This window comes from Mobula birostris, chromosome 4, assembly GCF_030028105.1.
Source record: "Mobula birostris isolate sMobBir1 chromosome 4, sMobBir1.hap1, whole genome shotgun sequence".
NCBI classification, from domain to species: domain Eukaryota; kingdom Metazoa; phylum Chordata; class Chondrichthyes; order Myliobatiformes; family Myliobatidae; genus Mobula; species Mobula birostris.
In genome coordinates this window covers 154,128,371-154,140,628 of record NC_092373.1, presented here as the reverse complement: position 1 = coordinate 154,140,628, position 12,258 = coordinate 154,128,371, and the positions used below count along the sequence as shown (strand labels likewise).

The window sequence follows — 12,258 nt, the reverse complement described above, 5'->3', positions numbered from 1 at the left end:
TTTTTCTCTCTCTCCTGTATTTGTCTTGTGCATTTTAGTTTGTACTTTTTCAGGCATATAATTTGAGAATTTAAGCTCCGTTCTTGACCACTGTTGCAATTTAAGTTTGGTTCATAATTTGGAATTTTGTAGAGAAGGTTGAAGGTATTAAGTGGAATTGACTTTATTACTTCCATTCTTCATATACATGAGGATTCTCTGTCTGAATACGCAATGTGCAATTTATAGAAATTTATAATAAATAGCATGTGCAACAGGACAGTCAATATGACATGGGAATACAGTTGCATCAGCATGAATTAAGTAGTCTAATTACCTTGTGGAAGAAGCTGTCCCTGAGCCTGTTGGCCCTGGCTTTTATGCTGCAGTACCATTTCCCAGATGGTAGCAACTGGAACAGTTTGTGGTTGGGGTGACTCGGGGCCCCAGTGATCCTTCAGGCCCTTTTTACACACCTGTTTTTGTAAATGTCCTGAATAGTGGGAAGTTCACATCTACAGATGCACTGGGCTGTCCACACCACTCTCTGCAGAGTCCTGCAATTGAGGGAAGTACAGTTCCCATACCAGGCAATGATGCAGCCAGTCAGGATGCTCTCAATTGTGCCCCTCTCGAAAGTTCTTAGAATTTGAGGGCCCATACCAAACTTCTTCAACCGTCTGAGGTGAAAGAGGCGTTGTTGTGCCTTTTTCACCACACAGCCAGTACGTACAGACCATGTGAGATCCTCAGTGATGTTTATGCTGAGGAATTTGAAGCTGTTCACCCTCTCAACCCCAGATCCATTGATGTCCTACATTTATTCTTGTGTGCCAGATTTTTGTGTTTGAATCTTGTGATCATGACTTGACATTCTGGACCCTTAAACTATATTCACAATGTAATAATCTTAATTCCCATTTAGAAATAAAATGTATTTAAAATCTGCTGGAGCCCGGGGTTCAATTCCAGCACCATCTGTAAGGAACTTGTATATTTTCCCCATGACAGTGTGTGTTTCTTCCCACAGTCCAAAGATGTATCAGTTAGTAGGTTAATTGGTTATTGTACATTGTCCCGTGATTAGGCTAGTGTGAAATAGGTGATTTGCTGGGCAATGTGGCTCATTGGCCAGAGGGCCTGTTCCACACCATATCTCTAAATAAAAATAAATAAAATAAAATGCTTCTGTGGAGTAAGCAGAATTGTTGGAAGAAAAATTAACTATTCAAATCATCTCTGCAGTATCACTTAAGAATTGTTTATGTATAAATATGCTTAAAATAAATGTACTGTAATACCGTTATCAGAAACAGAAAACAAAGATGGAATTATAGTAACTCCATCAGAATTGATACAGCAACCCACAGTTTGTTAGACAATTTTCAGTACTGCTGTATGGCAGTGTGATCAGAACATTGACATGCCTTTATGAATGGGCCACTGTTCACTCTAGTAAATAAAATGACCTGCTTATGTGCCTTTAGATTAGCTGCCTTTTAGTTGACAGCACTTGTTGTTTGTAAAACTGTAGTGTTAAGATAGAGTTCTTGCAGGAAATTAATTTAATATGCAGCTTCCTTCTCTGAAAGTGCATGGTTTGTGTTGGCAGCTGTTAACTAAGCTTGGCTTTTATTGCTAGCTTTTACATTTAGGCATTGGTAAATCCAGTCTCCTCGATTTAGAGAATTGATACATCCTAGAAAGCCTCCAGTCTCCCAGTATTTGAGATTTATGGTAAAGAACTAATGCTAATTTTAGAATTTTAGCTTGGAATTTAATAATTTAATAATTGTGAATTGCTTTTACCCTTTTAAAAAAAATTGTGTGAAGATTTGACTGCAATCCGTCCCTCCTTGAGCTTGTCCACTGTACTATTACTGTTTGCTGGCAAGGCAAGATGTAGATGATTATTTCAGGTCTAACTGTCCCGTGTTTAATATTTTTGATCAGGAATATTTTGTAAATGCATAGTGCACATTTCCCCATTAAATTCTGATAGAAGAACCAGTGGGATTTTTGTTGGTCAGGAAATATTAACTGAGAATGCATATATTGTAGTTGAACTGCTTCAACCTAATTTTCTTCTATCTGCCGTTCCATTGCTGGGAAGATCTTAAAATATGTTAAGGCAGTCTTGGAGTAAAATTGAGATGCATTTTTAAGCTTTAAAGGCACATTTAAGTTGTTTAATTGGACAGGGGAATCTTTCACAGATAGGATTGAAATAAATAATTGGATAGTATTAAATGCTAACTTCATTCAATTTGGAACTTTATGCCCAGTTATGTTGTACATGACTGAATGCTGTTTTCATACTCACTATGGGGCTTTTCATAAAAGCTAAAAGTAAACTATAAATTGTATTTCCTGAAGGTTTTTAATAAAATTATATTCAGTGATTCCTGGGCTGAAATCTGCTGCTTTGAATCTAAGTCTGTTTGTTTCACACAGATGGTTTTATAATGTCATGTGACATTGTGCCTACACTCAAAATATAGTTTGTATTTCCTCCTGTTGAAACATAGTTGAAAGGATAATAAGGATATACTTTTAACGTATAAATATTGCAGTTTGAAATTTGCTCTTAATTTGAATGAGCCAATTGAATGCAACAGAAAATTAGAATATACTGTATGGCAGTGAGGAGCACTGTGGGGAAGAAGAGATATTTTGACTGCAGTCATGTGCAAAGATCTTTGACTGAGGCATAATATGGAGGTCTACATCCAATGACTGTTCAAAGAAGAACGTGGGCATTTCTCTCGTCTTGTATTGCAGTGATAATAAAGTTGAAATTATCAACATTCATTAACATTATCATTAGTTTGTGCAATTCACAGAATTTGGGAGATCTTATTTCATGCTTAGAACAATATTTTAGGAGGCTGCTCTGCCCATCTGGTCCAGTAGGCTGTTAAGGTACCAATCCTATTAAATTAATTCCTGTCACCCTCATTTCTCAGAACCCTCGCAACTCGCACAAGTCCATTCTTTTTTTTTCTGCCTATAGCCAACACTACTGGGTAACTTACCAGCATGTCTTTATGAGATCTAGTTGCAGTGTAAGCTCCACACAAGAATAGAATCGAACCCTTCTCCCTGGAGGTAGCAGGTGGCAACGTTAATTGCTGCACCAACATGTCACATGAATACAAAAATCCCAAATCTCTTCAGTGCTCATCGCATACAGACTGCACTGTTGCTAACATTCTCCACTGTGGCCAAGGGAAATTTAGCTGAATTGATCTGCATTTATGCATAGCTTCCTCTTCCAAATATGCTGGAAATCTTTTTAATTGCTTGACGTCTATATCAACTTTAGTGCCATATTAAACTGTCATGACTGGTCAGCAAACATTTCGGACGTAAAACTCAATACTCACATTTTATCATTTTAGAATAAGGCATGATATTTGAAAACATTAATGTTTTAGTCTGTATATTTAAGAGATTTTCCAATCCAAACAACATTGTGTCATGTTTAAAACCTCAGTTTCCTCGGGTGCTGTGTGTACACAAAAATACGGTTGATTAGCCGACTGGGTGAGTTTGCCCATCAGAAGTACTTTTTGAACTTGTACCAAGCCGTGTTTATTGTCTCACAAGGCTGAGGGCAGTAGGTAGTTGTGTGGTATAGAAACAGGCCTTTGACCCTATTGTCTATGTTGACCATGATGCCTGCCTGTACTAATCTCACTTGTCTGCATAAATTTAATAGTCCTTTATGACCTGATCATCAAGTTTGTGTCCAGGGCCCCTTATTGCTACTGTTCCTGTCTCCACCATCATCTTTGGCCGTTCATTCCAGATACCTCTACCCCACAGAACTTCTGAGCTTTCTCCCTCACTCCTTAATCCAATGCCTTCTAGATTTAGAACTGGAAAACCATGGGCAACAGACATTTGCTGCCTTCCCTGTCTATATCCCTCTTAATTTTATCAAGTCACGTCTCAACCTTCTTTGCACAGTTGCACTTCCTTGAACCCAATCTATCCATTCTCTCCTGGTAACTCAAGCCCCCCAATCCAGCCAACATCCCTGTGAATTTTTTTTTCTGCAAGCTATATCTTAAATACATCTTTCCAGTCATGGGGCAACCAGACGCATGCACACAGTATTTTGCATAGCTACAACATGACGTACCAGCTCTGTACTTAGTACCTCAACTGGCAAAGGCAAGCATGTCATAAGTGTTCCTCGTCAACCTGTTTACCTGTGTTTTGAGTTTTCAAGATCCATTTTTCAGATTTGTTTGAAATTTTCTTTTAAGACTGGTGAAGTATGCTCTTGTTTCAGCACGAAATGCAAATTCTGGATGATATTTCTCTCAACCAACAGTGTATACTTGTATCTGATCATGTTGTTTGTGACATCTTATTGTGTGCTAATTGTGTGCTACTTTTCTTATATAACAACACCAAAATAAGTTGAATTGAACTCTCATGTGATTCCGTAAGTATATAAATGCTAGTTGTAGCTATTATTGAATGTTGGTTTATAGATCTGCTCTTTGTTTTTTTTTAAAAAAAGTACTTCTACATCTCGTATGTACTGCCAAGAATACCTGGTGTCCTGCCTTAGGAAACTATTCTCAAAATAGTTTATAAATATGGCAATAGATTAACAAAACAATACATTTGAGATAACAGTACAAGTTAACAGAGTAATGGATTTGTTTATGGTTTTCATTGGTCAACAGTATAATCCAATGTATTTGAAATTTTAGTTCCTTTATCAATATTTATTTAAAAGCATTCTTTTAATGGTGGAATGTTTCAAGATATGAGATAATGTTCCTGTTTCCATTGATTTTTCTAGTGGTAATCTACATCATTGTTCGAGTAATTGGCATGCACTGATAGTCATCAAATCACATTCACAAAGTTTTCTAGTAAAGAACAAAATTTCACTACAATGTGAAGCTATTTCAATCAAAATTAAGTATAACTCAGTATCATCCTCTGTTCTCTGAATTGGTATCTGCTAAAATAAACATGATTTTTTGACAGATGAAAAATGTTGCAAATTGTGCCAAAGATAGTATAAACTACTTCATGCACCCATTTAAAAGTAGAAACATTTGTAATGAATTAAAGCATGTTGGGCACGTGGCCAAGTGGTTAAGGCATTCGTCTAGTGATCTGAAGGTGGCTAGTTCGAGCCTCAGCTGTGGCAGCGTGTTTGTGTCCTTGAGCAAGGCACTTAACCACACATTGCACATTCTAATCTGCGCCTTATAAGGCATGAAAATGCCTGACGCTGGCCTCTCGTGGTCTGAGTCGACATTCCCCACCCCCTCCCCCTCAAAGCATGCGACGTTGGAATCTATTTCATTTTCTAGACTGCTGGTAATGGTGGTTGATGATGTATGCACATTCCATGCATAAATAATCTGTTATAAACTATTGAATTGTTGTTATTTCTGAGTCTGAATCTTTTGGTAAGTCTGTTCTGACCAGAAAGTAGATATAGTTGATAAAAGCAAACTGGATTGATCTACTAAAGTAAATTAGACACTGCCAAGAGTAACAGATGTCAAATGTAAGCAGTTGGAATCTCTTTTCATGCAGTTTGATTTCTCTTCAATGAATACAAATAGTTGATAAATGAAAATTTTACTTAAAAAAAACCCCTCAAAATACTGGAAATACTCAGCAGATCAGACATCAGTGGAGCAGTGTTTTTAGCATCATTGACCTGAATGATTAACTCTATTCCTCTCTCTGATTGCTGCCTGGCTTGTTTTATTTAATTTCTTTATTGCAAATCCTGCTTGATGTAATATGTTATAATTTTAATCTGTTTTCTCTCTATGATATTAAATAAACCATGGTGTAGTTCAACCATGTTCTGGTTTTTGATTTCAGATTTTCAGCACCAGGAACTTACTTGATTTTTTTGTACTTTGTGAATGCTAAGCAATTGCCTTTTGAATGAATTTGCCGGTGGTGTTCCATAAGCAGGAGGGCCATATTTTTAATATGCAGAGCTTCTGAATGGTATGATGTTAATGGGATTTTTATCCTCTGTGGCAGGCGTTCCCAACCTTTTTTATGCCATAGATGCCTATCATCAACCAAGGGGTCGGTGGACTCCAGGTTGGGAACCCTTGCTCTATGGAGTAGTAATTCTCAAACAGTATGCTCGACACACTTTAGAAATAGAGAAAATTCCAGTTAATAGCTGTTTGGTTTTACTTTTTCAGGAATCTGTTTGCGAAGAAACTCAAAGATTCCGTACCATTAGAGCAGAATGCTCCAAGCTGGAAATTATTTGGGAGAATGCCTGCCAAGGAAAGCCCTCTTAAAGATTCTAAGAAGATTCAGCAGGTATTGGTGATATTCAGAATCATTATCCATGCCCTGATTTTGAAAATAAATTGTATGACATAAATCACAAACATGAGAAAATCTGCAAAGCTACACACACAAAATGCTGGAGGAACTCAGCAGGGCAGGGAGCATCTATAGAGTTGTGATGAAGGGTCTTGGCCAGAAAAGTTGATTGTTTACTCTTTTCCATAGCCTGGCCTGCTGAAGTTCTCCAGCATTTTATGTGTGTTGCTTTGTATGATATAAATATTCCTTTTGGTCTCAGTTTTTCCATGTTTATCACTTGCAGAAAGATCATTATGGTTGAAATGTATATGGACCTGTTATTTGTGATAATTACCTGGGATTTTAATGAAGGAAGTAAAAATTTCCCTGTTTTCCAGGATATATTAAGTAATTATTAAAAGGTGGTGAGAGTTATTTATAGCACAAATGGATACTGCATTGTTTCTTCTTTAGGATGAAATCTGATTTAATGTGGCGCTATTTTAACATAAAGAATTTTGTTCTGCCTAAGAATTAATGAATTGACTTTATTTCTTGCATCCTTCACATGAGGAGTAAAAATCTTTACGTCTCCATCTAAATGTGCAATCATAGTAATTTATAATAATTTATAATAGAACAGTCAATGTAATATAGCGTACACTCAAATCAGCGTGAGTTCATCAGTCTGATGGCCTGGTGGAAGAAGCTGTCCTGGAGCCTGTTGGCCCTGGATTTTATGCTGCGGTACCACTTCCCAGATGGTAGCAGCTGGAATAGATTGTGGTTGGGATGGTTTGGGTCCCCAATGATCCTATGTGCCCTTTTTACACACCTGTCATTGTAAATGTCGTGAATCATGGGAAGTTCACAACTGCAGATGCGCTGGGCTGTCCGCACCACTCTGTAGAGTCCTGCGATTAAGGGAGGTACAGTTTCCATACTAGGCATTGATGCAGCCAGTCACGGTGCTGTCAATTGTGCCCCTGCAGAAAGTTATAGGATTTGAGGGCCCATATCAAACTTCTTCAACCGTCTGAGGTGAAAGAGGTGCTGTTGTGCCTTCTTCACCACACAGCTGGTGTGTACAGACCACGTGAAGTTCTCCGTGATGTGGATGCCGAGGAACTTGAAACTGTTTACCCTCTCAACCCCAGATCCATTGATGTCAATAGGGGTTAGCCCGTCTCCATTCCTCCTGTAATCCACAACCAGCTCCTTTGTTTTTGCAACATTGAGGGAGAGATTGTTTTCTTGTCACCACTGTGTTAGAGAGATGACTTTTTCCCTGTAGGCCACATCGTTATTGTTTGAGATAAGGCCAATCAATCTAGTGTCGTTGGCATATTTAACTAGCAGATTGGAGTTGTGGGTGGCGATACAGTGATGGGTGTACAGGGAGTAAAAGAGGGGTTGACATTTGATGTAGGGTTGACATCTTGGAGTGAAAACAAAGAAACCCAAGTGTTGCATGAATTTAACTGAAGTCATTATTGTGCTGTGAATTCTCAGTATGGCTCTCTGATAATCACCATTAACAAACTGTAACCTTTTCATTTATTGAAAAAGCAATTACACAGGTAACAAAGTCTTTCTAGATTGATTCTTGTTTACAGAAAATGTTCCAAGTTCCTAGAGGACAATTTTGCTGGTTATATTTTGCTGTGGACTTCATGCAACACAGCTCATTCCTAGATAATAAAGGTGTGGAAACTTGAGGTATAATATTTTATTTTGCTGTTCCTATATCAACCACTGCAAAATAGTGAATTCCATCTTAATAGTGGTAAATCTAGCTCGTCATTAGGATGAAAATATTTTGTATTGAAACAGTATCTATATTGTGCTTTGAAATTATGCATGCTGAATTGCTTCACTGAGTTGGAGAAATTCAGGTATGAGGAAGTAAACTGCATGCAGTCTGTTTGTATTACAGGTGAAATTGGGAGCTTAACATGAAATCAAATTAATGTTGTGCAGGGATATTATGGTTCAAGGAAAAGAGGCACTAGAAATCTAGTGTCAGATATTCCACTGCCCTGATAGAATTACAGTGCCTGTAAAAAGTATTCACCCTCCTTGGAAGTTTTCATGTTTTATTATTTTACAACATTGAATCACAGTGGATTCAATTTAGCTTATTTGTTGACACTGATTCACAGGAAAATACTCTTTCATGTCAAAGTGAAAGCAAATCTCCACAAAGTGATCTAAATTAATTGCAAATATAAAACACAACACAATTGCATAAATATTCACCACCCTCATGTCAGTAGTTAATAGATGTACCTTTGGCAGCAATTACAGCTTTGAGTCTGTGTGAGTAGGTCTCCATCAGCTCAGCACATCTGGACACTGTAACTTTCCCCCATTCTTCTTTTCAAGACTGCTCACGCTCTGTAGGATTGCATGAGGATCATGAGTGAACAGGTCTTTTCAAGTCCAGCACAAATTCTTAATTGGATTGAGGTCTGGACTCTGATTTGGCCATTCCAGGACGTTAACTGGTTGGGCACAGGAGGACATTCAGCCAGAGACTCATTCTACCGAGATGCAACACAGAGCGTCATAGGAAGTCATTTCTGCCTGTAGCCATCAAACTTTACAACTTCTCCCTTGGAGGGTCAGACACCCTGAGCCAATAGGCTGGTCCTGGACTTATTTCCTGGCATAATCTACATATTACTATTTAACTATTTATGATTTTATTATTACTATTTAATTATTTATGGTGCAACTGTAATGAAAACCAATTTCCCCCGGGATCAATAAAGTATGACTATGACTAACTTTGTTTTTAAGCCATTCTTATGTATCTTTGGCTTTATGTTTGGGGTCATTGTTTTGCTGGAAAACCTATCTTCTCCCAAGTCGCAGTTGTCTTGCAGACTGCATCAGGATTTCCATGTATTTTGCTGCATTCATTTTGCCCTCCTACCTTCACAAATCTTCCAGGGGCTGATGCAGTGAAGCAGCATGATGTAGCCACTGCCATATTTCATGGTGCGGATGGTGTGGTTTTGATGATGTGCAACGGCACTTCACCTGTGAGTCTGTTGGGGTCATCAACTGCATCTGGTGCTCCCAGTGTGGCCTCCTGTATGTCGGTGAGGTTTGACATAGATTGGGAGACTGCTTCGCTGAGCACCTATGCTCCGTCCGCCAGAGAAAGCGGGATCTGCCAGTGGCCGTTCATTTTAATGCCACTTCCCATTCCCATTCCGATATGTCCATCCATGGCCTCCTCTACTGCTGCGATAAGGCCACACTCAAGTTGGAGAAGCAACAACTTGTATTGCATCTGGGTAGCTTCCAACCTGATGGCATGAACATCAATTTCTCGAACTTCTGGTAATGCCTCCCCCCTCACCATTCCCCCCTCTCACCTTATCTCCTTACCTGCCCCGTATGAAAAGCTTCTAATTTTGCTTTTTTAATCTTGCTGCTATTTATTTTTCTAGTTGCACATCTAAGAACTTCTAGTTTTAGAATTAACTTTTCAGTATTTAATTATACAAATATTTGATTTAAAAATTGATATGCTCTTTTTTTGAATGTTATTTTAGTCTCTTCCAGAGTCTCAACAGAAATCCTACTAAATCTAGCCAAAAATGTATGTAAAACCCTCTTTCCTTTATGCCATGCACCTCAATCCCACACTCAGCCAATCAGATAGAGGCTGTTGTCAAAGATTCTTTGCCACATGATTAAGGGGTTGGATGGTGTTGGTGGAGTTCAGTATGTCATGGATTTTTACAAAATGAGTTGAAAGTAACGTGAAGGAATAATCTGTATCTATAGTCATCAACTCCAAAGTTTGCACGGCCGAATTGTGAAGGAAATGTGAGGCATGAAATTATTTTCCAAAAGAGAATATGAATGAATAACTTGGAATGTAGACCACTTGTGTACAAGTCTCTTGAGTAGGCAGCCGTCGATCCCAGGGGATCATGGGTTTGCGCTTCTGGATGACTGTGGCCTCTCCAAGGCGCAAGCCTGGGCGGGAAACTGTTGTCTATGCAGCAGATTCCTTCTCTTCACGTCACTGATGTAGTCTAAGGGAAGGGCAAGCGCCGATTCAGCATGGCACCAGTGTCGTTGCAGTGGTTGTCAGAGCGAAATTGTAAAGAGCATCAAACTGCCTTTGGGACTCCAGCTCCGTATTTCTTCCTCTGAGTTTACTCCCGAAGCCTTTCCTATGGGTTGGTAGGGCCGCAAAGCAGCATAGGTTAAAGACCAGAGTTTTCCTTCTCCTAGGCGGGCTGCCATCCAAGGCTGATGAGCTCCACCTGCCTGAATAATATTAAGTCTCGACTGTATTATTGAATGAAGTTATTGATACTTGGAACACTATGGACTACAGTATTTGCATGTCCTATGGATTTGCTGGTAGGAAATGTTAAACCAAGGTTGAAGATGGAAGAGAAGCTTAATGAGTTTTAGGGTAATTTCTATAGCCTATCCTTGGGGAAGGTAGTAAAGTGGATTCACAGGTTGAATGGTGTATACGTACAATATTTGGTAAGGTGGGGGGGGAGTATTTTGAATAAAATTTGGTTGAATGATGCAAAAAAAAATCAGGTACAATTGTCAATGGGTTTAAAAATTCAGGTTGCTTCAATGTACAGTGGATTCCAGTTAATTATGCTATCATTTAATTGGGGCAGCTCAGAAAGAACAAAATCTAATCAAGAAAATAGCCGGGGTTCACTTAGTTATTTAGGGTACTATGCCAGTTAATTGGACAGAAGACTATGGCTGAATACTTTCTAACTAGTGTCAGTCTCATGCACTTGTGTGGCTGGCTTAGAGCGAACAGTTTTTAAATAGCATCAATTGCATGTATTTGTCTATTTACCTTTCAGAGACACAACGAATGATTTACAAAGTACCTTATACTGATCTGTATAAAATTTGATTTGGTTTCCACAACTTATTTTTATTTTTGGGAAAAGTTTGAGAGACCTGAAACCCGGTGGAGTACCTGGTAAGGCTCTGAGAACTTGTGCTAACTAACTAGTGGGCGTATTCAAGGACATTTTCAACCTCTTATTGTTCCCATTTGCTTCAAAAAGGCAACAATTCTACCAGCGCCTAAGAAGAATAATGTGAGCTGCCTTAATGACTATTGCCCAGTAGCACTTACGTCTAATGTGATGAAATGCTTTGAGAGGCTGGTCATAACTAGACTCAACTTCTGCCTCAGCAAGGACCTGGACCCATTGCAATTTGTCTATTGCTACAATAACCATATAACATCTACAGCACAGAAACAGGCCATCTCGGCCCTTCTAGTCCATGCCGAACACTTACTCTCACCTAGTCCCACCAACCTGCACTCAGCCCATAACCCTCCATTCCTTTCCTGTCCATATAGCTATCCAATTTTACTTTAAATGACAATGTCAAACCTGCCTCTACCACTTCTGCTGGAAGCTTGTTTCACACAGCTACCACTCTCTGAGTAAAGAAGTTCCCCCTCATGTTACCCCTAAACTTCTGCCCCCTAACACTCAACTCATGTTCTCTTGTTTGAATCTCCCCCACTCTCAATGGAAAAAGCCTATCCGCGTCAACTCTATTCCCCCTCATAATTTTAAATACCTCTATTAAGTCCCCCCTCAACCTTCTACGTTCCAAAGAATAAAGACTCAACTTGTTCAACCTTTCTCTGTAACTTGGGTGCTGAAACCCAGGTAACATTCTAGTAAATCTTCTCTGTACTCTCTCTATTTTGTTGACATCTTTCCTATAATTCGGTGACCAGAACTGTACACAATACTCCAAATTTGGCCTCACCAATGCCTTGTACAATTTTAACATTACATCCCAATTCCTATACTCAATGCTCTGATTTATAAAGGCCAGCATACCAAAAGCTTTCTTCACCACCCTATCCACATGAGATTCCACCTTCAGGGAACTATGCACCATTATTCCTAGATCCCTCTGTTCTAC

General features: G+C 38.9%; 1 protein-coding gene across 1 annotated transcript in view; it reads left to right on the top strand.

Annotated features, from left to right (window-relative positions):
* The window catches only part of LOC140196671 (TBC1 domain family member 14-like), a 77,392-nt gene that overhangs the window by 22,941 nt on the left and 42,193 nt on the right, over nucleotides 1-12,258 (top strand). Inside the window, exon 3 of the mRNA XM_072256270.1 lies at nucleotides 6,189-6,312. Coding sequence (XP_072112371.1) covers nucleotides 6,189-6,312 — 124 coding nt within the window. The remainder of the gene's footprint in view (nucleotides 1-6,188; nucleotides 6,313-12,258) is intronic.